The sequence below is a fragment of the Hetaerina americana genome, unplaced genomic scaffold (genome assembly GCF_022747635.1).
Source record: "Hetaerina americana unplaced genomic scaffold, ioHetAmer1.1.p SCAF_2, whole genome shotgun sequence".
In the NCBI taxonomy this organism is placed as follows: domain Eukaryota; kingdom Metazoa; phylum Arthropoda; class Insecta; order Odonata; family Calopterygidae; genus Hetaerina; species Hetaerina americana.
In genome coordinates this window covers 31,243,141-31,269,073 of record NW_027286763.1, presented here as the reverse complement: position 1 = coordinate 31,269,073, position 25,933 = coordinate 31,243,141, and the positions used below count along the sequence as shown (strand labels likewise).

At 33.9% G+C, this 25,933-nt stretch overlaps 1 protein-coding gene across 3 annotated transcripts; it reads right to left on the bottom strand.

The window, feature by feature from the left end:
- Positions 1–299: 299 nt before the first annotated feature.
- On the bottom strand, positions 300–25,737 carry LOC139687909 (4-hydroxy-2-oxoglutarate aldolase, mitochondrial-like). Of its 3 annotated transcripts, XM_071585247.1 has the most exons (8): positions 25,050–25,287; positions 24,833–24,903; positions 24,413–24,541; positions 24,122–24,219; positions 10,271–10,435; positions 8,171–8,267; positions 5,597–5,730; positions 300–1,021 (listed from the first exon to the last, which is right to left on the bottom strand). In XM_071585247.1, the coding sequence occupies exons 3-8, from the start codon at positions 24,504–24,506 to the stop codon at positions 857–859; spliced, it is 753 nt and encodes a 250-aa protein (XP_071441348.1). In that variant the 5' UTR covers positions 24,507–24,541; positions 24,833–24,903; positions 25,050–25,287; the 3' UTR covers positions 300–856. The 3 variants fall into 3 exon arrangements, with proteins under 3 accessions (XP_071441348.1, XP_071441349.1, XP_071441347.1); XM_071585248.1 differs by lacking the exons at positions 24,833–24,903; positions 25,050–25,287 and adding an exon at positions 25,639–25,737; XM_071585246.1 differs by having other exon boundaries at positions 24,833–25,287.
- Positions 25,738–25,933: the final 196 nt, after the last annotated feature.

Genomic DNA, 25,933 nt, shown 5'->3' with positions numbered 1-25,933 from the left:
GGATAGTGTGGTGGCTATGACCGATTAATACTAGACAACCTGGAGGATCTGTCATTAGTAACATTCTCTTGATTTGATTTCTTGACTTGATTTCTTAGTATTAAATGCACCTAAGACAGTTTTAATGTCCTATTATATCTAGATATAAAGTTAGAAACTTTCTTATTACTTTTGCTTATTCTTACAGGCACCAAGTCACCTTAAGATTACACCTAAACTTTTTTCTCAACATCTCTTTCGATTTGCTATTCAAGCCATGTATTCTTTATTCTTAGTTAGAACATTAAAAAAATGCCTTCATGAGTATGGCACTGAAGGAATTTTTAGTAATGTTTTATTACTTCCAATGATATGTTTTCATGGCTCTCTTGTGTTCATTAATTGTTGTACAATAATTTCCATTTATCTTAGTCCATCATTACTTAGTCAGGGTTGAATGTAATTCACACATTTTCAGCAGTAGATTGTTAGCTTACAGTTTTCTTAAAATATCTTTTATTTTTACTGCGCAGAAGTCAGTTGGCATAATAGAAATCAGATCAATGTCTGTAACAACCATCAGTTGAAGACTATATGGTATAATCATTGAAAGAACTTCAAAAAGCAAGCACCATGCAATCTAATTAAAAACCACATTTTTGTTATATTATTAAGATTCAATTTAAAACATTGTTTACTGTGAAGAATCACTAGGGAAATAGTTAGCATTATCAAGAGGAACTGTGAAAACTTAAAAATCTAGTGAAAATTAACATCATGAAGTTATCTTTTAAATGCTCAGATGCACCCGATATTCTAAAGTTTAATCCTTTGTTCCATGCCTGACAAAAGTTTTTGAAAACATTTTGTAGTAAAATCAATCATTGCAATTTACAAAAAATCCTGATTTCTGAAAAGCTTTCTTTACAATTAAAATCTGTTTTTCACTGAGCGGCTGCAGTGGTGTTCGACAGGGTCCACCATAAAGACCAGCAAATTCACATGCTTTCTTCATTGCGGGAACTCCTAATTCACGAGTCACCTGTAAATTAGAGGCAATTTTGCTATTGCAATAATTATATTTTTAATTGCAGTATGTACCCAAATCTGGATATTATATACCCAAGGATTCAATGCAATAGTTACTCAATGACTGATTCAATTATTTTAGCCAAAAATAGTGGTTCAGAAAATAATTATGCATAGTTTCAAGCACATTTTATTTGACACTATAAATTAGTGTTTTTGCAATATTTCTTTATTGCCTTGCTTTAAAGGGCAAATAAGAAAGAGTATGTTCCTGTAAACAGGGACAAAAGCTCTATTTTCCTTTAAAAAAATTAAGTGCTTTTATTCCAAAGTTCATATAAATACAGGCAAACATACTGTAAAAACAATTTATATTTTCTGTGATATCTTATATACACATATGATCCATTTTTTAGATGATGAACAGCTCTTGTTCAGAAAATTTGTATTATACTGTACAACATGTAAAATAAATGTAGCTGGTATATAAATAATATTCACTCCTCCAAAAATTACTTACTATGGGAAATTATTGTTAGTGTCTTAAAAATGACTTTCTGGTACTAAATAAGGGCATATCCAAAAAAACCCTTCATGCTACAGTATGCATAGTAAATGTATCAGATAACATCACCAGTTGAAATAAAGTAAATCTTTATTGATGAAATAATATGAACTAAACTGCAAAAATTATTTCAATTTGTTTTTAATAGCAGTTGTTCTCATTCCCAATTATATTGCTTCAGGGAAGTTTATTGTACCGAGTGAGTCAATCCAATACATTTAGGCAACATAAGTGTTGTTGACATAGTCCAAACTAATAACTGGTGCAAATCATTACATTGATTTGTCCAATAATGGTAGATATTAAATTTTTTCACAATTTTCTGAATGTTCCAACTCTGATGATAAATGAGCACACTGGACATTGGCAAAATATTTGTTTTTTTTATTATAATAATAATAATATATAAGATAATATCAGCATGGAGGTGAAGAACCCCAAACCAGGTACTGTGTAAAATTTTTGAGTAGAATTCCTCATTGCATAAAGAGATCAGAACATCTGTGATGCTGTGTCTTATGCTCTATATCAGGTAGAAAATAAAGCTGAATATTTTTCCTAGGTCCTAAATATGGTCAACCCAATTGACTTGTCTAGCCAATGAAATTCTGTTACATTTTATTTATACTTGAGGAGTTAGTTTTAAAGGTCTTTTATTTTTATTAGCAAAATATGTATAGATTTACTGACACTAAGATTCAGCAAGTTATTCTGACCCTAGTTATTCAAAAGACTGACTACTACTTTACCCTTGCTAAACAGGCCATGCGTTGTTGGTGCTGAGGAGATGAAATTAGTATCATCAGCATAGATCATTGTGTTAGCCCCATATACTTAATGCTGTGAGGAAGGTCATTTATGTAACCAGGAAGAGGGTACAACTCAAGTGAAATCCTTGTTGGACCCCTATTGTGATTACTAAATTGGTGGCAAATTTTGAAGACATTCTTTTTCATTTCAACATGCTGCTGTCTTTGGTACAGGTATCATTAAATGAAATGGGAGTCCACAAATGCCACACCTACCAAGCTTATGCCAAAGAGTTGATTGTAAACAGTGTGAAAAGCTTCAGTTAAGCCAAGAAATACTCCAAGAGATTGTTTTATTACCCATCAAAAATAGTCTATGCTCATTATATCCAAATATGGCAATCTAGGTAAACGTTGATTGTTAAAAGCCATTAAAAGCTTTAGAGGCAGGTGTAAGTTAAGAAGATTCAAAGTGTAAAACAGATGGCTGTAGAAGACGTTTTCAAAGATTTTCCCAAATTGGTTCAGGAGTTATATGGGATCATCTATATTGTTAAGATAGCTAAAGGATCTGGAAAAATGCCTAGCCTTAAGGTTTCATTCATTAGAAATATTAGGGGAGGCTAAATTAAATCAAAAGGTCAACTTATTATGAAAATACAATTACCATCCAAATCAGAGCTATGCTTAGTTCTGAAAGGTATGATAATGCTTTTAGCCTTGTCTGTGAACAGAAATAGAGAACTAGTGAATTGGAAGCGGCAAGGTGATAGCCAACACTGACTGAATTAGGAGGGCTTGTGGGTGAGAGTAGTGGGGGGCCATTAAAATTAGTCACTAGCTGTAAAGAGTTTCAGTTGGACTTGGGAGAGAGATCCAACTCCATTTATGGATTCATTGAGCATTTTCCAAATGACTGGATTTATTGTCAGCATGTAGAATTCTTTTGCCATGTTGAGATCTTTTAACTGACAGGATAATTAGGGGGTAAGATTTTTTCCTGGCTATAAATATTCTTCTTTGCTGCAATGTAAGTTTTATAAAGGATAGCCAAATATTTTAAGTACTCAGATATTGGGTGAGTAACCTTTGGTTTATGTATGATTGCTCTGCGGTCTTCTTTTGTCTCAAAGTAAAGGCATTGCATTAGTGAAAGAGGAATACAACAAACGTTGAAGCTGCTGTCAAAATATATGGCAGTGAATATATCTTTCCACTGCTCTGTGGAAAGGATATTTAAGAAGTAAGTTTGATTCATATAAAGAGTAAGAGAAGCAAATTGCAACACTTGCTGATAAACTAATGGGAAGGGCTGAAAGGATGGAAAAGAAAGAATGCAATTTCAGTATTTCTAACATGGCACATTGTTAAGTTAAAAATAATATGATCTAATAAGGTTGAGGAATGACAGGCTATTTGGGTAGATGTGGAATTATGAGTCACTGGATTGTATGATTGCTGTAGGTGCTAAGTCAATTTTGTTACAGCTATTCGTTAAAAAGTTGGCATTGAAGCCTCCTTGTGAAATTGAAAATGAGACATTGCATTAAATTTTTTGAAGAAAAATTCTAATCCAATATTTAGCTTGAACATGGTCCATACTTTGTGATGGTTGTCTTCTCTGTGATCTTTTCTATTTAACACATCCCTTGCCCCTGTTGGGAGTTGCCATATTGACTGAAATACTGGTATAAGAGTTAGATTTTTTCAATTTGGACATTAGGCTAGGATTTTTCTTATAAATCATTGAAAATTCACCTATACTTACAATTGTTAACTGGAAGATACATAGGTTATGGCTTAATAGTCTTTCGCCAGTGTTTATTTAAACAAAAAATATCAGAATTTACTAATACATCTAGTTATACATGTATGAGTACTTAGTTACAACACACAGCATTGCACAGCATTCTGAAAGAATTATCACTTTGGATGATAATTCTTTGAGTAATCTGAAATGAAATAATGCTGTAAAATATGCACTCCCATTAAACATATTATAATAATTAGCCGATACATCATCAGACCAGAACTTTTCATTTGCAAAAAACTTAAATTTTTCCATTGGGACATACTTGGAAGGAAGAATGATTGTCTGTTGTTATTTTCAACTGTTCGATTTCATACCAAATTGTACTTGATTTATCATCTTTATTAAATATTTCTGGTGTGACTACCATTTTCTTGGTAGAACTTCCAGATATGCCAATTTATTTTGCAAGGAATACCTTGGATTGACATATTTATTTAGGATTACAACCCAGTGTGGAATTTTAGCTCAAGAAAGAACTTTTGCCTTTTTAACGTATATATAGCAATTTACTTTTTAAGGTTTATATGTAGAAATAATGATACAACACACCTATGTATACATGCATGCACATTTGCTTTCCATACTGAAAAGACTTCGTACTTTTCCACTGATAGGTACAATGCATTTCACTGACTTGCGGCATCATCAGGTACAAATTTGCTTAACAAACAGCACAAGAGTATATACACTCAGGGCAGAGTGGTGGCGGGAGGGGTAGGGGGTGAGCGGGTGCGTTGGGGGGTTGGTTTGACCAATTCCAGGCTAGTTTCTCAGAAAGGAGTGGGGAGAGGGACGGGAACAATTGCTCGTTGCAAATTGTCAAGTTGGGGTTTGCGAGGTGCCTCCTTATCTCCGTTTGCTTGAGAGCATCTATTTTTAATCCTTTATGGAGGGTATGTAATATTTCTGGGACAAAGTCACTGCTGTGGTCGAATTCTAGTAGGTGCTTAGCAAAGAGAGAGTTGGTATTCTTATTTTTGTGACACCTTGCGTGTTCCTTGGCTTGTAACTTCACATTCCTCCCTGACTGGACAGCATAAATGGTGTTGCAAATCTCGCATTTCAGTTTAGGTTATTGAGTAAGGTGTATAACTGGCGGTTGGTTCCTGTCCAAAGGCATTGAATGTCATCAACGTAACGAAACCAATAACCCACGTTTTTTACATGCTGCAGTCGGTGAAACGCATTGTACCTTATAATAAAAATCTGTGGAAAAGTACAAAGTCTTTTTAGTATGGATATGAAATACTTCCACGAAGTGAAGCCTGAAACAGTAGAGTATATTTGCTTTCCTCATTTAATTAAAATGTTGGCTTTCTGATGACTAAATGTTGTATTAAACTGTAAATCCAATATATACATTATATTATAGATGGGGATATTGTGTCAGTTTTAATATAAATGTGTATAACTGAACTTTCAAAAATATATTGAAGGTAATTAAATCTTATCTTTTCACACCAGTGAATTTGGTATCAGGAATCGTTGATGAAGATCTAAGGCTTCTTGCTTTGCTCCTTCGTGATATAATTGCAGTAAATGACAAATTTCTTGGCCAAGGATATTGGCTAATCCTAAAATTCCACCAACACATCCTGAGGAAACAAATAATAATGCTATTCAATTATTACTGACTTACCTACTATTTTCTTTCTTTTGAGACAGGTAAAATAGACAAATTCCTCATTTAAAATAAACCACAACCTTCTTTAAGTCAACAGCAGGTTTGTTAGGCAAGAAGAGAGATCACCTGGTACTGATATATGCTTATTATAGGAAGTTACTTCTTATTTATTAGTTACTAAGTGCACATAGGCACTTCCATGTTTATAAATACACACACACATTCCTTCTATATGTGGAAATATATAGTTTCAACACGAAGAAGTCTGAAACCATAAAATTCATATTACTGATGTAGTCTAGGTTATGGTTATAAGCTGCACCTATTCTTATTTCTCTGTGTATATTACTTTGGTTATTGATTATGTCTAAGAAATGAGGTGGGATGGGTGTTATAATAAGAATAAAGTAATGTTGTTTTCTGGATAGGAGATATAAAAACGTGATGTAGGAATTCAATCATAATCACTTAACCATTATAAAATGGCATGCAATACAGGGCTCATGTTTAATTAATTCTAGCCATTTTTAATTTATCATAATTACAATTATGGTAATTATAAAACATAGAATATTAATCAGCTCATGATAGCTATGGGGCAGAGAAATGCCATCAGTATTCAAAGCTGGCTTGGGAATACAGTAGAAAGGGCAGAGGTCAGAAGAATATTCCACCAAAGTCAGGGACTCATAACCTTCAACATCTAGTTAGGTGAGTCATATCTTATTTAAATAAGTAGGATTGATAATCAGATAACATCGCACAAAAAGTATTTTTAGTCAATAAATATACTTTCTTCCCTGTGTAGAGAACATTTGGAAAGTTAGCCAAAAGTTAACTGTTGTCCAAGGATTTTAAGAGTTAAATTATGTGTTTAAAAAGTATACATGGTTAGGTTTGGTTTACCTACTTCATATTTAAGGTGGGGTCAAAATTTTGAGGGAATCTCTATCTCCGATGCATTGAGGATCATGAATTATCAATTGTAAAGTAGTCAAAAGGGCACATTTACATCTAAGTGTTAATATTCCAGGTGACCTGAGTTCAAACTGTTCTGCTTGAACCTTAATTAGGGACAAGACCAGATTTTATACTCTCTCTGAGTGGTCTCTGGCATTTTAAATCCATTATGGATTCGTGAATGGTTTGCACAATGCTGGTGTTTAGATAATCAGGGCTTAGAAGATAAATTCTTGTGCTTGACATAATCTAAATGTTCAGATTTTGTAAGAGTTCGGACTTATATTTAATTCAGATAGATTCTAACTTCATACACTGTGTAGTATAAATTTGAGTGAATGTGGTGGTAGGTTGCAATCCTGCCCATTTTGCTGTTAGTTGTTACTGTTCAGTCACTGAAGTTGGCTACTATAATTTTTATCTGGCTGTTCACTTAGTGCCATAATAAACCAAACAGTGCCTACAACATTCTGGTTAAGGGAGCACCGGTAGTTGTGACCTATGCTCTTTAAATTTAAAACTAAAATCATTGTTTGTGATAATCATTAACAATGCATGTCAAAGTGTACCATTAAGTAGCAATGCAGGTATAATTCAGTATAAATTTAATTGAACACCGTACTGTTTTGTGTAAATGGTACTGTAGTGGTTGAGTTTAAACATATTCGCATTTGTTGGTACTTATTATTGAGAGAGGTAAGACTTTAATTTTAAGAATTGCTGCACTCACTTTGATAAAATGTACATATTTTGTCTCAGAATTTTACATTCTTATTAAATGGAAAGTGTAAATTACTATATTCAATCCTATATTTGGTAAGATGCCAGGGCCAGCCTAGAAATTGATCTGTTGTGGCTAAATCATTTTAAGGAGGCGCAGTACCTTAGGTGGGATATCTCACAAATATTCCCAATATCTCAAGAGTTTAATTTTATCAAAGAAGCAGAGGTATGTGCCATTGTGTATGACATTCATTTTATATATTATATTTTACTGTTGCTGACTCAAATTTATCTTGTGTTAAGAGTAATTTGTTTTGTGATGTAGTGGTGGTCTTATGGTTAGCCTGAAACTAAACCATTGAATTTTTCATGGTGTTCCAATGGATGAATTAATATGCACTGCAATATAAAACAAACAATGAAAGCACCATTATGATATATATAATAGAACATGCCAAAATTGCCAATATATGTAGAATTAAAAATGATAACTTTCAGTATGGTTGCTGAGCACATTATTCAACAGATAATGTAAGCGCAAAAGCATGCAACACATTAATGTTGTTCCTAAAAAATAGAGCTATACTAAAGAATCCTTCAGAAAATAGACAACCCTAGGAAATGATAATTGATGGGTATTTGGCTTATGCAAGAATTTACAGAATTATGACTATTTTAGAAGCATGAAAAATGTATCTTTTTTATAACTCATAAAAATTAGTACTTACCAACAACCAAGGAAGGTAATAAAAATCCTGCTGATCCTGCAACTACTTGGAAATCACATCCCTCAGTTTCTTTCACTATTCGAGCTATTTTTGTCACCTGAAAGTAGCAGATCATTTCTCAGTGAAGTACTTGTTCTTCTTGTGTGATACATATTTAATTGTTTATTATATTTCTCGATGGCTTTTGGCCCAGCTACAAAATAGTAGCACCTGATAGCTTTTTGTAACATATATATTCAGTAGTCACAAGTAATTTGGTTAAGAATATATTTTTGTAAATGAATACAAATCTGTCATCAGGTTCGCGAAGAAACCATTTTAAATTACAAAATTCAAAGAAACTATTTAATATTGCATGCTATGGTAATAATAATTGTCTAGATTAAATTCCATTTTATATGATTATGGCAGTTTGATCCTGTGCCTAATTGATCACTGTGGTAAAAACAAAGAAATTCAATCTTTTGATATTGGTGGTATTTGGATATACCATATACTGAATATTTTTGCCAATCAGAATGCAACAATGGCATGTGCATATTTTTGAGGAGAACAAGTGTGCTTATGGAGACTGATTCTCCACAAAAGTGACTTCCCAGGGCCACCCTGGGAAGTCACTTTTTCCCTGGGTTACACTTTTTTTAGGTCTAGATATTGATCTCTATGCTCATGCTAGACCATTATAAGGAGTTGCAGCACCTCAGTGGGATGTCTCAGGGATATTGCCAGTTCTTCAAGAGTTTCATTTTATCAAAGAAGCGAGAGGTATATGCCATAGTGTATGGCTTTTATTGTTGCTAACTCAAATTCATATTAAGTTTAAATTAATTAGTTTTGTGATATCGTGGTGGTCATATTCTGTGTCCAAAAGCAGAGGTTTTATTTTCACCAATGATCTGTGAAGCACTATACATGTCTCATGTTAATGAAATAAGAGTCACTATAATTGATGCAGCAATTAATGTCATTTGGGTTCAATCTGACTGATGGGTTCTAATGGGCAATACTTCCAGAAAGTACCATTTATTCACGCATGATCAAATTGGTTACTGCGAGATCTTGAATGATCACCAGGATTGCTTCGAATAAATCACTAACTCTCTCAGGTGCATGAAGTTAAAATTTATCGCCTAAACTCTCAGAATCAGAGTTGTGCTCATAAGTTACTCCCTCTGCAGACACCAAGTCAGTAGAGGGAGAACCTATTGTGTACTGCAGAGGAAGTATCTACTATCTGCTGCAGAGTGCATACACCCATTGTTTCTCTATCGATGGCCTAGATAATTTTGGATTGAGTGTGAACTGATGCTTCAGAGAAAAGCCAGAGAGTTCCAAGGCCCTGTGGGTATGCAGGATGTTTGCAAACCCCTGATAGCCTTGAGAGTGCCCATAACAGGACCACCACAGATGTAATCCTGCCATGCTTGCCCCATCCATCAAGATAACACAAAAGTGTACAGAACTGCCTAAACTTCAATACAAATTTAGAACAAATTCTACCCACCAGAGTATATTCATTTTCAGTGGTACAAAAAGACATACATGAAATGTCAAAAAAGTGGGTTTTTTAAATTAACTAACAGATTTTCATAAGCTTATATGTATAAGGAAAAATATTAAAACATGCTGTACAGTATTAGAGGAAGAATTTCCAAATTGCATTTTACCTATACCTGTAATAAATACTCAATAGGACCAATAACTGTCAAGTGATCACCTTTGTCTATACTAGGTAAAATTGCAATTATATCCAAATTCTAATGGTTAGGTGTAGATTTTTTCAAAAATTGGATATTAGCCTGAAATTAATGAAATTTTAAAAATCACAGTAATATCACAAAGATAAATAAGGTACATGAATCTGTAAAAGCAGTCAGTTAGTACTGCTGTGCAATCAGAAGTTAACTGAAAGCAGCTGGTGAAGGCTATTAACTGCCTTTCAAAACCACATCCACGGTCATGAGGAATAATTCAGATGCCAACAACTTAAAATCATGTAGATGTTGCTGCCATGCCCTGCACCTTCAAGCCATAATATTTCATTGCAATAGTTTTTATATACTAAAAATATTTTTAATGTAAACATTCTAATTGACTTACATCACCACCACTATCTTTCAAGCCACATATATTTGGATGATGAGCAAGAGAGACCACTAAGTCTGGCCCCATGTCTATTCCAGTGTTTGCTGGCATGTTATAAAGCACTACTGGGACAGGACTCTCATCTCCTACAGTTTTGAAAAACTTTTCCATCGCTGAAACCTGTGTATAATAAAAAAAATGAAATGCTTTGAAAGTACCATTAATTACTACTAATCAAGACGTTCTTAGAAGGCAGCAATAAAGTTATCATGACATTAACAAAGAAGGGTGAAGTTTTAAAGGATAGATAAGTAGCACAAATGTAAGATGAAGTTATTGATTGTTTGTTGCAGTTAAATGGTGCTAGTCTTTTGGAATAGGAATTTATTTGAGTGCTCAACAATTATCCCTATACACAGGGCAAATTCATTTCAAAGTAATACCGGGATATTCCCCTTAGAAACTGGGAAAAAATTCTTTCAACACAATTCATCTCACCTTTGTGATAGCCAGAGGTAATAAAATATAGGTAGGTGCAGTCACACTGAAATAGGCATCTCATTATTGCTTAATTTTTTAACCTAAAACTCAGTATCTGAAAAAAATATTTGCTTGATAGACAAATGTTTCTCAACCACACATGGTAGTTGCAGAAAAATCTTGTAGTAAATCAACTCAGAAACACTAAAATCTACTCCAGGTAGAGATTTGTTCTTATTCACAAAATATGACATTGCTTATACTTTTTCCACTTTGAGCATGGTCTGTGGCTCTATTTTCATTAAAACTTGATGATAAATGTCCTCCTTTAACAATGAGATGAATTGTTGCCAGCATTTCCAAATGGAGGAAAGCCCAATCCCAAAATAAGTTTCCCTCTCCTCTTTACTGCTTGTAGTAAATGTCTTGTCCTAATGCCTTATCTAATGACCTTATGGAAGTCCTTCTAGGAGTAATACAACCAGAATTAATTAGAGGATGAAAGATAATGCATCACTGGAAAATAGAAAAACTATACGAATAGAAAATTTATCTTTAATGAAAAAAAAATCATCCCTGGAGGGATTATGAGTTTTTCTAAAAATTGTCCACTCCTTTCCATTCCATTAAACATGGCACAGTTATTCAGTGATGTATGGATGGTATTGCTCCTGAACAAAATCAGTATTTGGGTGAAGTTAAGGGTGCCATGAGGCATCACCCCAAAATTGAATCCAGGTCTTCCAGTCTATAGCCCAGAAGTAGCTTACTTGTTTAACACATCCCAAGTCTGCCAAAACATCTTAATCATTTCAGAGGTATTATTTCCTTTTACTAATTTCTTCCTTAACCTTTCCTTGCATAATTTTTTTACCTCTGTTTTATTAAAAGAATGTTTTATACTTGCTCTTTTATTCCTAACACTCCCAAAATATGCCTTGTCTTTGAGAGTCTTCGACCAAATTCACCTATTACTTTTTAATTCCACCCCTCTTCTTAAGCCGTATGTTCTTCTCATGTCTGTTAATCATGTCTTAATAATTTGATGAATTATTATGTTTTTATCTTTTTCTTTGTAAAAATGTCTATACCCATTAATAATTACAATAAATAATAAAATATTTGTCAAGGGAGTTCTATAAAAGAATAGTTATTTGGGGTAAATTTCCTTCATTATTAGAGTAGTACATAAAATAGTACCAGTACAATTAAACCTTAATCTAAGGCATGCCAAGCATAATAATTATATATATTAAAAAATAAATTTGATGGAGGATTTTAATATTAACTTTTTGCTTCAGTTTTGCATACTTTCTGCCTTCATTCCATCCAACACAAAATTCCTCACTAACTTTCATTCCAATGTCTCGTCCTTCCCATCACCTCTTTTTCCTCCACATATTTATACCTTGAACAGCACAGGTGATAATGGACACCCCTGTCTTAATCCCTTCCTAACACTGCCCATCTGGACTCTCAATCCACCACTCGTACCTGAGACATGCAAAGGTTGCAGGTAAGTCTCCTATCCCACCAAATTAGTCCTATTTACTGCAATACATAAATTAATTTTACCCAATTTACTTTATAAAACACCTTTTCGAAATCTACAAAACAGACTTATACATGTAGATTGTATCTTATGTCCCTCTCTACTTGTATTAGTGACATCATTACTGCTATGGCAACGGGCATGCCTCCCCCCTTCCTGAACCCAACTAATCATCCCCTTTATAATCAGGAACTTTGCTCCCTATCGGGTTTTTGATCCTGAGAACCAATTTAGCTGGGTGCAAAATCAGACTTATTGTTCTGTAGTCCTCGCATATTGCTGCCTTTCCCTTTTTTGGTACAGGAACTGATCTGATGAAGTCTTGCAGACAAATTCTTTTTTCATAAATGCTACTACTTAATCCATAAAAACTCTTCCTCCCACATTTTCCTAAAACTTTAAGGAATTATGAGGGAATGTTATCTGGCCTTATTTGATTTCAATTCTCTCAGTGCTCTTCCCATCTCACCATTAAGAAACCTTGACCTAACCTATCCGTACCTATGTCATATTCTCTATTTCTGAATGTACTGGTCTAACTTCATTTTGGTTCCTCTATAAATTCTCTTTTCTACCTCTTTTGAATCATAATCTATTGTTTCCTTGTCCTTTTCCAGTTCCTATATTTTTTTTGTTGCTTCTTATGAAACTCTTTTGATTTATTCCCATTTTTCTTCAATAGCATGGTTTTGTACAGCATGGAAACATGGTAATTAAAAAAGGATGAAAGGCATAGATTAGAGGTGTTTGTAATGTGGTTGTGGAGAAGGATGGAAAAGGTGAAATGGACTGAAAGGAAAACAAACCAGGAAGTACTAGGCATGGTGGGGAAGGAGGGCATTTTTGGGAGAAATCTAAAGGAGGCAGAAAAGATAGATGCGGAGTGCTTTGATTGGTAATAGGATGTAGAAGACTGTGATGTATGGGAGAAAAACAGGCAAGCGAGGAAAGGGCAAGAGTATGATAGGAATGCTGGATGGAATGAAGGGAGAAAGTATTGAAGATGTGTAAGGTTGGATATTGGGTTGTGTGTGTTAAGAGAGATATGGGAATTGCTTACATCATGTATTTCTTTTCTGGAAATATCATATAACTACACACCGTCCATGTATGATCTCTGGATAATAATTATTATAAATTATCACCACAGAAAATTCGACTACACTACTTGGAAAAATTGAAAGTATGAACTCATCAAATAGATTATTGACTATCTAACCCATTACGTTCTGAAATTCTTTTAGACTGGCAAATATACTATCATCTCAAGTAGATATCTTACATTATTTTTAGTGTTCATTAAGAATAAAAGTAATGGAAGAACTTTCTTGTTTTTGCCTTACAAGTATCCGAATGTTTCATTTTTTGAATCTTGTTCATTTATATTTTACTTAAGACTCTTGCAGTCTGGCCTACAGCTTTTTCATCTCTATTTTCCCCCTTAATCTTTCTCTTTGCTTTAATATTTATTTTAGCCCCAAATGGATTATTTTTGTATACTTATACTTTTTAAGAATATTTTACAAGAAAGTGATACTGCTACTTGGATTTTCCCTTTGATTTACATCATGAATGAATATGGAATGGCTTAGAAAACCTGTATAGTTATAGATACTATATGTATTCTACTTATAAACTTCATCACCAAAGTAAGTCTCTCTAGTAAAATGCTTCATTTTCTCATCAAAATAACTCTAAGTACTGGGCTCTTTTATGCAATTATGTAATTAGCTTCTTCCAAAGGATTATGTTAATTGATGGCAGTTTTGGACATAATTAAAGGCTAATGAATATTGTCTATCTATGTCTTGTTCAATGGTATTTCACATTAAATTTTTATGGCAGAGTATCATATTTTTTCCCATACAAAAAGATTGTAATAATCCAGATGTAGACACAGAAGACATGACTTATTTAACTTCTGTAACAAAGGTTGACCAGGGCCATGGTATGGAGAATTAGCAATAAGGCGAAGAACCCACTTTTTAATTTTTGAAATTGTATCTGCACATGAGAATGAGCCCTCTCATAAATAGATCATAGATAGATGTCGATAAAACTCAAGGGCACCTTTTGTCTGGTGATCCTGGATAGATAAGAAATAGGTAGTAATAACTTGATAACAACTTAGTAATCACTGACTATAAGGACATCACCAGGGATCTACTAAGAACAACTCCCATGAAATTTTTTTTTAGTTTGTGATATTTGAATATTTTGGATATGTTCATGTGATTTTGACTCTAGTTAAAAAAGATTAATAATTATAAGTATAGCAAATGTGTTTAGTTTTTATGGGAGGCCACTGACAGCCAAGGTCATTTGTGCGATTAGGGATGGATGCTTAAGGAAGGGTGGAGAGAAACCTGGCGTCGGCATTAGCCTACTCTTGTCGAAAGGGGCCAAGGGGTCCGCAGTTTAACGTCCCATCCGACGGACATTGTACTCCATCATAGTGCTCTCCAAAAAGCACCTCAAGTAGGGAACGGGATACCACCGAAAAAATATTTGTTGTCTCCAGGATTTGAAATAGTAAATGTGATTTGACTATTAGTATTTAGCTAAAGATATTGGTTTACACACTGAACCATAACTAATTCAGCTAGCAGGTTAAGATTACAGCTGGGAGATGTGAGGACATTTGCGTCATTGATAAAAAATAAATTTGGTTTCTGTAAGTACCTCAAAACCTTCATCTAGCAAGATAATTAATTTAGAGCAAAAATAAAATCAGGCCAGGTAATGACTGCTGAGAAACCCCTCCTTACTGTCAGCTCTGGGAGCAAATAAATATTTGAATTTTTGGATATGGTCAATCGATGCTTAGCTCTTTTTCAGTTAGTTTTGGCTCAATCAATGCCAATGCAGCATCATGTCCAGTTTAGCAATATTTTGCAGTAACAATTAGTCATGGACAAAGTTAAAGGCTTTTGTGAAGTTGGAGCATTCCCAAATTGTCAGCTCTGCTATCCAATGCAGATAGATAATCATGGTCAAAAGCTTGGTGTATGGCAGTACCATTTGACCTTATTTGGTGGTCTAAATGTCAATAAATGGTCAATAAATGAAATTATAAGTTCAAAGGATACTCAAGCAAATATTTCATGAATTTGGTTCAGGGTAAATGGGATGTCTGAAACCAATTAATATTTTTAAACTGGGGAATGGCTTTGACAGTTTGAGAGTAGATGGAAGTATTCTCAAAGATTTAGAAAAAGGAGGAAATTGGATTAAGAAAGATTTCCTTAACGATGCAGTTGGGATTTTCACCAATGCTCGAATTAAATGTAGTCCCAAAATTTGGTACTGTATGCTTCTACTCAAAAAGAGTGCAGGGATACAAAAAAATGATATTGTAGATCTTAAGAAAGTTGGTGGCTAGTTGGGCAGAATTTTGATGGCAAAAATAACAAAGTTAACTACTAGGGCAGCAGCCTCTCCAATAAAATTTCCTATTTGGTCTGTCATTGTTGGTTACTTCCACAAATATTTGAACCAGAAAATATTTTCCAGGTTTTAAAACTCTTGAATGATTAACAATTTTTATTTTAACATATGCACAGAATGTCAGACAAGATCATAGCATGATGACATCAAAGTTAAATTAGAAACTAAATTTAACTTTGAATTACAATCGAAATACACCCATAATTATAATACAAATGTAGTTTCATTTTTCATTGTAATTACTTAGAAAGACATGCTATATAGAAATTAAATCAGCATTACCAAGACCAATTGGAAGTAGAAATGTGAAAGAAGTGTGGCACTTAAAAATTATACTTACCAATGCTTCTTATTAAGCAAGTTGGTAAAAAAAGTCAAATAGACTCTGTTGTCAAAGGTCTACTGAATTGGGATTATAATGCAATATGCTCCACATTTTTGGACTATGCCTAATCTAGTCAGCTTGGCAGAGTAAATCAATATGCTAATAACTTTTGTCTCTCTACTTTCCACACTGATAGCTCGGCATTTCCTGGAGTTTAGAGGCATGGAAAACAGAATAGGCACAATCTATGACATACAGAGCTTAAAAATGGGCAGTATGTTGCTAATGCCAAGAAATGTCACTTAACGAATAGAAACTTCTGATATAACATTTGACGCATGCATACACAAAATATTATTACTTTATGGAAAATAAAAAAAAGTATCCCTTAATGCTTTCTATTGCACTAGGTGCATTGCAATTTCTTTTGCTGTATACTAATATAGCCCAAACTGATATTTTTTTAAATTGTTAAAAAATTACAATATTTGTTAAAAATGTAAAAAGTCAATATTTGCATTAATTAAAACTGCTGCAAGAGTATTTTAGTAAGAGAAAATGCATGCTCAAATCATGATTTATATAAGATATGGTGGACAAAAGAGAGTTTAAGCAGTTATATATCATACTTTTATAGGGTATGCATTGAACAAACTAGCAGATCAAGAACAAACCTAATGTTAGCAAATTTGAGTAGATTAAATATCAAATAGAATCCAGAGCAACTTGCAATGTTAATGATTAAACGAGATGTTGGAGATCCACACTATAGAATGGTCTTTGTTGAGTTGTCATCGTAATTTAATTTTCCTGCAAAGAGCAGAGGCCAATCATGGCTCCAGCAGCCATGCTCAAATGATTTGTGGCTACAGTAGGAGTCCGATTATAACAAGTTTTAGAGGGGTTAATTTGAAGACAAATGACAGTATATGATTTATCCATCATCTGAATAATGATGTTATGTTTGCCATGAAGCTTCTGCAAATGCAATATCTAGTTGTAATTATGGATTCAACTGGCGCAAAGGAAAATGATTTCATCTAGAAGATGTGAGTTAATGAATTAACTGACTTCAATCTTAATCACTGCAGGTGGGATTTAAAAATTGCACTGAAATAAGACTAAAATTAGCATTTGAGTGGTTATATATTATACTTTTATTGTTTGTGCATTGTTCAAGATAGTAGATCAAATACAACCATAATTTTCAATTGATTGAGGAGATTAAATACCAGCATCAAGGGTAATTTATAATGTTAATGATTGACGGCATGCTCAAAGACATTTGCCAATGCTGCAATCCATTAGAGGAGTTTAGTTTCCAAGTATTACTTGCGGTTAAGGTTTTCCACTTTGCCTTACCAGATAGGGAATGATGTAAAGGGTATGTATAGAATTATTTGAATACAATTATCAATTTCAAGACTGGTTAAAAACCTAAATAAGAAAATGCCTATTGATGAAAGTTTTGTCTATTCTGTAAAGGAGTTCCTCTATTGAGTATGGAGATATATGAAAATGAGGAGTTGATCAACTCAATTTTAAGATGGCAGACAATTTGCATTCTTTGACCTAGCTGTAAATAAATCTTCTGAAATTCTGGGACTTGGGAAAACAAAGTTTTTTTTTTCAGTTGATAATGTCTTTCAACCAGTAACTATGGATAAGAGACATATCCTAAATATCCCTGGAGTAGTTGTGGAAGATAATTTTTAAGCTACTTGTTATTAATATATTATTTGGAGATGAAACATGATAAGCATTCATCCGGTTTCCATACTCATTGTTAATTGGCAGACCTTAATTGATGTGCCATGGCCACCTTTTCCCGACCTCTTTAAAACTCCAAATGACAAAGTAATTCTGTAAGAACTTAACATAGTTCTGCTTTTATCGAATTCGACTGTAATTGTACCTTTCATCAGATGAATTACATCCCACTCTAAGATTTGTTCAAATTGAAATTACTCACCTGAGATTGTTTCCATTCAAAAGACTGGAATATATAGCAAGCTGTTCTCCAGGTACACATTAAAAATTGTTAAATTCCATTCAAGTTTGCCAAGGAGATCTATTTATTGATTAAAATATTGGTAAGAGCATGATAAAGGATTGTAGGGTGTTAAAAGAAAAATTCAGAATTAAATTTTATTCTAATAAAGGTAGTCAAATGAAAACCGAACACCAGCCATAAAACACAACCTGCACGAAAGGTGGCAACACTGTTGTCATGTATTGATATTGCCATCGCTGAGGTGGGAAAACTGCATAGTGACAACTCACAGGTGCACATAGTGGTTGGGTCATGTCCTTGTTTGTGCGCAGACTGGTTGTTGTAGCAGGTGTTTGGTTTTCATTTGACTGCCCATCTTAGTATTTACTCCAAAATTTCTCAGCAATGGTGCTCTCAAAGGGTGAGGGACTGTTTTCCTGTGCACATTAGTATTGGGATTATTGAAAAATCAAATGCTAATAGGGACTAGTATCCTCCAGAGTTTTGGCAGAAGCTTTTTAACAGAAATATCACAAGTAATATGGATTCCTTTGGTCCAAGTCATGGAAACCTTTAACAAGAGAAATATATATGTATATATATATATATATATATAATATATATATATATATATATTATATATATATATATATAATATATATTATATATATATATATTATATATATTATATATATATATATATTATATATATTATATATATATATATATATATATATATATATATATAGAAATGCTCAAAATTTACATCAATGAGCAGGTAGAAAATTGTTTGGATTTTGCAAAATGAACTATCAAGGAATTATTTATCTGTAGTAGCCTACCAGTCAAGGTAAGTTAAAGAGGAATTCACTGGGAGCAAAAGGAGTAAAATCGCTGCCATATGCACTTTAATGCCCATCCATTCCACCTAAACACCTCAAAATTCCTCCAGACCGGTTCTCTCTTAGGAGGAGGAATTTTCCAGGGAAGGGTTGAAAAATCCAATGCTACTGGGGACCAATATTTGACTAAAGTTCTTTCACCATATATAAGTCTTGCTTTAATGTCCTTCCTACCTGCTCATTTTCATCAAAAGCTATTCCTAAATAAGAATTCTACCTGCTCTAATTAAGGATACCCAACATTAACCTTCAATTTGGCATATTTATTTCTTGAGAACCTCTTTGAAACCATATTCTTAAGTTTTAATTTCATCACCCTGGTTCTCTAATGCACTCAGTGAAGAATTAATCCCTTCATAATTTTTCATCCCATGTCCATCATTGGGGAAAGGAACTGGCCCCCCTAACCTGATGTGTGAATTTCACATGACATCAAGCTTAGTACCGAGTGAATTTTACCATTGCCTACCAAACTGACCTTGGGTTGATTACTGTGTTTATGGCTATCCATACTTAAGCAGTCTGAGAGACGCATGGATTTCGGGCAAGTTACTTATCACTCACGTTCTGCGATGATATCATTAACTTCACCAAATGTACTCTTTCAAATACCAACTAGAAATTCACTTAGCCAAACAATACACTCTGATTATAGTCAACATATTTGATTGGTGATCTCATTACTGCAATGGCTCCATGCATACCCTTACAACCTCTAGATCAAAATTGATTTTCCCTGAAGTAAGAATTTGAACTCTCCTCCATTATTTTGTTGATGTACTAAGTACAAACTTACCTGGTTGCAAAATAAAAATTTTGGTCCGATAGTCCTCGCTCATTATTTCTTTTTCTAATATGGAATTAACTAAAAAAATTAATTAAAATATCTATTAATCTAACCAGGTCATTGGGAAAAATTTATAAACGCAACAAATAATCTCATGAAATATTCCTTCCACTTTTATCCATTACTAATGCCTCAAGGACATGTTCCCCACAGCCTTGTTCCCTTGATGCTTTCAACACCTCACAATCAAGTATACCTGGACCTAATCTATTCTAATTGACATAATATTCCCTTTCCATGTCTAAACTTACTTGGCTAATATCTTTACTCTAAGAGTGCTTCTTCTCCAAAATTTTGATTCTCTATTGGCTCAATTTTCCACCTGCATATGCAATAATGTGGATAGATTTTCTTCCGTGAATTTTGAGTCTATCAACTTCCCTTATGCCGATTGCTCTCTCTCCATATTTTACATATCCTTGTACATCCCCATCCAAAAGATTTATTTTGCCATGTTAGTTTCTCAGAGTTTATTTTTTAGAACCTGAGTATTTTCTTCAATCTTCATTTGTCATATAAAATCCTATTAATTTCTCTATACTGATATATAGCTCATGTTTGTGTCAAGTATTAACTATGATAACAATGTGTTTGGGCACATTGACTTAGTTTGTTGCAATTCCACACACCATTGCTAAGCATTACCAACAATAAAGTGTTAACTGAGTAAAAAATCATTTAAAATTAACTAAATGTTAATCATGCCGAACAAGAGATAAATTAACAGGTTATGAGCCCCAAATTCCGACGAGGCTTAATAATATGTTAATAAGGTTATGTGAATGAGATTTCCTAAATTGAGAGAAGTATTGGGATAGTAGACAGAATATCCAACAGATTGGAAGAATCCTGGAGGGCAGCTCATCTTTCCAAAGAATATTATTATCTTTGGTCACCTTGAGTGTACTTGGCATTAGAGAAAATGCTGGCAGGTAATTAGGACATGAATTGCGATCTTTAATTGGCGACAGCTGAAATTGAAAAAGAAGGCATCGGCATTCCTATTTGGTTCCATGAATTTGGAGGATACTTGGGATTCCATGTAGGCAAGAAAGGCATAGGATGTGCTCAAGAAATCCATTGGGGATTTACATTTTTGCAAATCCTTTTAGTCTGACAAAATTATATATTATTTCCTTAAGCCAAAAAAGGTTTTTCTAACACCAATGTATATTAAAGAGGAGGGAAAAATTGAATTTGGTGTGGTGATTTATGGGGAAAGTGAATCCTTTGCAAGTGATCAGAGACACATTTAAAATATTAGGACATTCACATTTACACGGGAGGGGGGGCTGTTTCCTGAATATGCTTACAAGGAAGTTAATCCTATTGCCAGGGACCGTATTCAGGAACTTACAATACACACAGTCACTAGCATGAAGCAGTTTATAGTGAAGTTTTTCCTCGCCATGGACCAGCTCTGGGCTACCACTTACGTGTTAGCTAGGAAGACACTGAATAAGTTTGTGAAGAAATTAATACATACACAAGGGACCTAGTTCAGGGAAATAATGCACACACACACTAGCACACTCATTCACTTAGGTATTACATCAAAGCAATACCAACACTTGGTAATATGAAGTAGACAGCACACTGAATGGTGTTGTCAAAACCAAAGATGGTAGGAAATAAAGCCCTTCAGTCAATTGAAAGAAACAAATGAAAAATAAAAGTGGAAGGTAAAAAATCATGTAAAAACTAGGGAGAAACGATGTGAAATTGGACATGTGTTTTTCGACCATGAAAGGGTCCTCTTTAGTGCTCTGAAAGAGAAAATCCACTGCAACACAAGGCTGAAGTGCTTCGAGTGAAGTGAAATAATATAGTAGCATCAAAATGGGGTTTTAAGGTGAAAAGGAACAAGTAGAAAGAGACAATGGTAGATTAGTGGCACAAGGCTAAGTGTATAGAATAAATTTTAAGGAAACTACTAGTTCTCCAATAAAATAAAAAATTGCTTAATGATATGTACTGTCAAAAGGAGATTATAGTGTTACAATGTGAGAATTTTAGCACACGTGACAATGTTTTATTGACTTGGTGTTGGTATTCAGTTTATTTGCTTAGTACAGTAGCCATGATGACTTAATTAAATTTGCTGTCTCAGGCATAACTTTATGGAATTTGCATAACATATTGAAATGAAATAATTTACTTTGTAATTCCACACACTTTATTAAAAAAACACGACCCAGGTTTCGACATTGAATATCATCATCAGCTGATGATGACGTTCAAAAAAATAATTGGACGAATTCCAAAGAAACTATGGGAGATGCCACAACAGTAACTTTTAACAGAGTCATGCTCTAATTTGCATTTCAATGCAACAATTTCAGAGTGTAAAAATCATTCGCCTTGACTGGGACAAAACCCCAAAATTTCAGAGTTAAAGAGGACGCCTCGATAGCTTAAGTGGCTAAAGTACTCAACCGGATATTGAGGGATCTGGGTTCACATCCCAGTCAAGGTGAATGATTTTTACACTCTGAAATTGTTGCATTGAAAGTAATTGGAATTACAAAGTAAATCATTTAATTTCCATGATGACTTGTTTTGGATGCTTTAATTTTGTCTTCTCGAGTTCCATGCACTCACATTCAAAAAGTTGCTTTGTCACCATTAAAGCATTAATATGTAGCTTAAGATATAGGAGCACCTTCAGTTAACCAGGTCTTAATTAGGAATAGGAAAAATGCATACCTATTAAATTTTGCAGCTTTAACTATCCTTTTCTATGATATTCCAACTTTTCCTCAACTGTACCCTTCCCTTTATCCTCGCTCCGAAATTTATTAACTGCTTATTCAAAGAAACTGCAGGAGATGTCACATCAATAACTTTTAATGGAGTCTTCTGTTAAATGCCTACCTTTCGGTGCTCCTACCTTACCTTCCCAGGAAAAGCTTATACAACCTTTTGTTTATCCTCTTGAAACTGGTATTGCACTAAATGAGCATAACATTATACGAATCCATATCCTCTCACATGAAATTGTGCTGTGATGATTATCTCCCAACGCTTACACACTAAAAGGAGCATGTTCTGGCAGTAGTGGATCAAGAAAAGGAGGTATGCGAGCACTTTCAAAGTGAACGCAAATAATTCTTCCTACCATGAAAGTTCAAATCTTGTGAATAAAGATATTAATCAATTTAATTTAGAGACCACAACATAACCTACAGTGGAGTTTTGTGCTTGGGAAACAATAGTATTCCCATTAGTTCTGACAAACTTAATAATGATTTTGAATTTTACTAAAGCAAAAATATTCCATGAAAGAGGTAAGGGAATATCACCCCCCCCCCCCCTAATGTCTGGTATAATTGAGTTATACCAGACATCATCTATCGCTTACTCTTACCATGTACCACATATTGCGGATATGATTTATCAACTGCACTAATCAATTTCAGGTGGGTTATGGATTGCAAAAGTCATCCAAATCACAGAGATGGTTCCCAAGAATGTATATAGTATTAGCAAGTCACCCATAACTTTATTACCCACTTTAGTCTAGTACTAGACTTATTATCATGGATACCATGAAATGTTTCATTATACAGTATTACGCTAGGGTTCAAAGAGTACAAAGTATACACTGGAAATATTGATCACTTAAATGAACAAGGGGAAGAAAATAGCTAAAGTTAATGGAATGAAGAGAAAGAATGAGATTTATTCTTATGAATCAAAAGAATCAGATATGAATAAGGCATCAACATTATCCTTTCTTGTTGTATTCCTTGGTCTTAATAGAATGGTATTATTTTTTGCTCAAAAAGCAGTTGTGTATTTTGAGCCTCAAAAATGAACAACAGTTTATCCACTATGCTATTACTGAGTTAGTAACAATGTCCTTGGAAAATAGAAGCATTAGTAGCCAGTTGGTTAGATAAAACCGAAGACTTGATTTTGGAAATGGTGAAATATAATATATACAATTTTTAGCCAGTAAGTTTGCTCCCAGTATGTGAAAGGCAAGATTGAGAAAATAGGTTGTTATGAACTATAGATTTTATTATTATTTGCACATGCTAAAAAGATGCTCACCAATCACACACATTTTTCTTATTACACGTAGGTCTTTCATTTAAAGGCTTAAAAAGAATTCACAGAATGCGCTCATAAGTTATTTGAAGGGAAATGAAAATGAACATTATTTTATTAGAATAAATTGAAATATTTTATTGACTTCTTTTCTTTTGCTTCAATGCACAATGGTAACATGGTAACAGAATCATTCTTAAAAAAATGACGCCAATAAATTTGCCTGTTAACCAATGTGTTTTGATTTCATGGAAATTAATTACTTACTGTCATGCTAGATTTGAAATAATGGGGAGTCAACACCAATACTGCATCGGCCCCAGCTTCAGCCATTTTCTGAGACATTTTGACAGTGGCCCGTGTAGCTTGAATGTATAAAATATCCTGTTATAGAAGCTTTTCAATTAAAAAAAACATGTCATTTTCCAGAATGTATCCCAGCTGAATATTAAGGCTTGGCAATCTTTCTTATGAGAAGATCCCACTAGAGTAGTTACAATAGCATTTATAATGTTAAAAAGTACTCAAAAAGTTGGCAGATAACATGTAAATCCTTACATTCACATGAAGAACCAGCAATTATTATCTTTTCTTGTCCAACATACTCCCTAACTTTGGAAATAATTTCAACTCTTTCTTGAGGTGCTAACATAGGATATTCACCATTTGACCCCTGGACAACATATCCTGAAAATAAACTTAAGGTTTCAGTGACGTTTATAAACTATTATTCATTGATACAGTGACTGGATATAGCTCGATGAGGGATATCCAAATTGCATCTGGAACAAGACCGCCCTTATAATAATCATGAGATGATTGACAGGCTGCATATTTCCGGTAAGTATGATGATATGTTACGAATGGGTAACCTATCAGAACTATCAATTTAATGGGAAATTGATCAAAAAAGCACAATAATCTGGCTAAAATAAATGTTTACTCATGGAATTATAAAAACCGCAGATTTCTTCTCACCTGCAAATGGAATTTTATTCCATTTCTCGATATTTGTTGCTAGTTTTTCAAACGCTACACTTTCATCAGCACTAAATGGTGTTGGAATAGGTGGGAAAATTCCGGTCAAATTAATGCGACCCTTTGGCAAACGCCACATTGTCCCAAAATCGGCAGCACAATAATTAGAAAAATTGCCAATAGCGCGTATCTAACCTGCGTCACTGTCCAAACTTACTTTTCTAATCTTAAATCTAACTTTTGTGATACTCCTGAACCTTGAAGTCAGCCGAGAATACTGAAATAGTATTTTCCTCACGGACCGAATGCCAACATACTAATTAAAATCCAAAGGAATCAACCTGTTGACTGAAGCCTACAACATTTTACAAGGTTGATTCCCTTATTATAAATATGAAGAATAGAAATAATTCCTCAAGAAAGCCCAAAACTTTACCTACATTACACAACTCAAGAGCCCGTATGTCCCAAAATAGCTATGTCGATTACCAAAATAGAATGGCCAACGTTCTTAATTTATTAAATGTCATCAATTAGATATTACATAAACACAAGTCTTCGCGCGACTATATGGAAACTTGATAAGATTAAATCCACAAAATGACAAAGAAAAGTCCTCAAAACCTATTTTTTTATATTTTACGTAGAATTTAATAAAAAAGTAGCATACATGTCAGGCCCTATTTCTGGGGTTTAGAGTAGTTCGTGGTCATGTGGAAGTTTTCTTCCCTCCTCTGATTGCTCCACAAATCATAGACACAGTAATCAACCCGAATGTCGGTTTGGTAGGATATGATAAAGTTCACCTAGTATTAAGCCCTACGGCGGGTGAAGTTCACACATTTGGGTAAGCGGCCTGTTCCTTTCCTTGTTTCGCCCATGGTTTCCCAGGATGAACTGGTACCGGAAAAACATCACATAGCTTGGGAGTTGCTGAGAATGCCCAGAGATACTTACTTGCCTGGGAATCGAAAGGGGTAAATAATACAATATTACACATCCTTTATTACCATAGTTAAAACTTTTTAGGAGTTCTGCCTGCAAATAATTCGGGGTTTAGGAAGGTCCGCCTCGCTTGAAGTCGACTCGTCCAAATTAGAT

Bases quoted from the DNA above. Each gene is read 5' to 3' on its own strand.
- LOC139687909 (XM_071585246.1), bottom strand. From the start codon at position 24,971: ATGTGGCGTTTGCCAAAGGGTCGCATTAATTTGACCGGAATTTTCCCA. The intron at 8,268-10,270 runs GTAAGTCAATTA...TGCTACTTTCAG, and splicing joins TGAAAGATAGTGGTGGTGAT to GTGACAAAAATAGCTCGAAT. The intron at 1,022-5,596 runs GTGTGAAAAGAT...TCTAATTTACAG, and splicing joins TCCTGATACCAAATTCACTG to GTGACTCGTGAATTAGGAGT.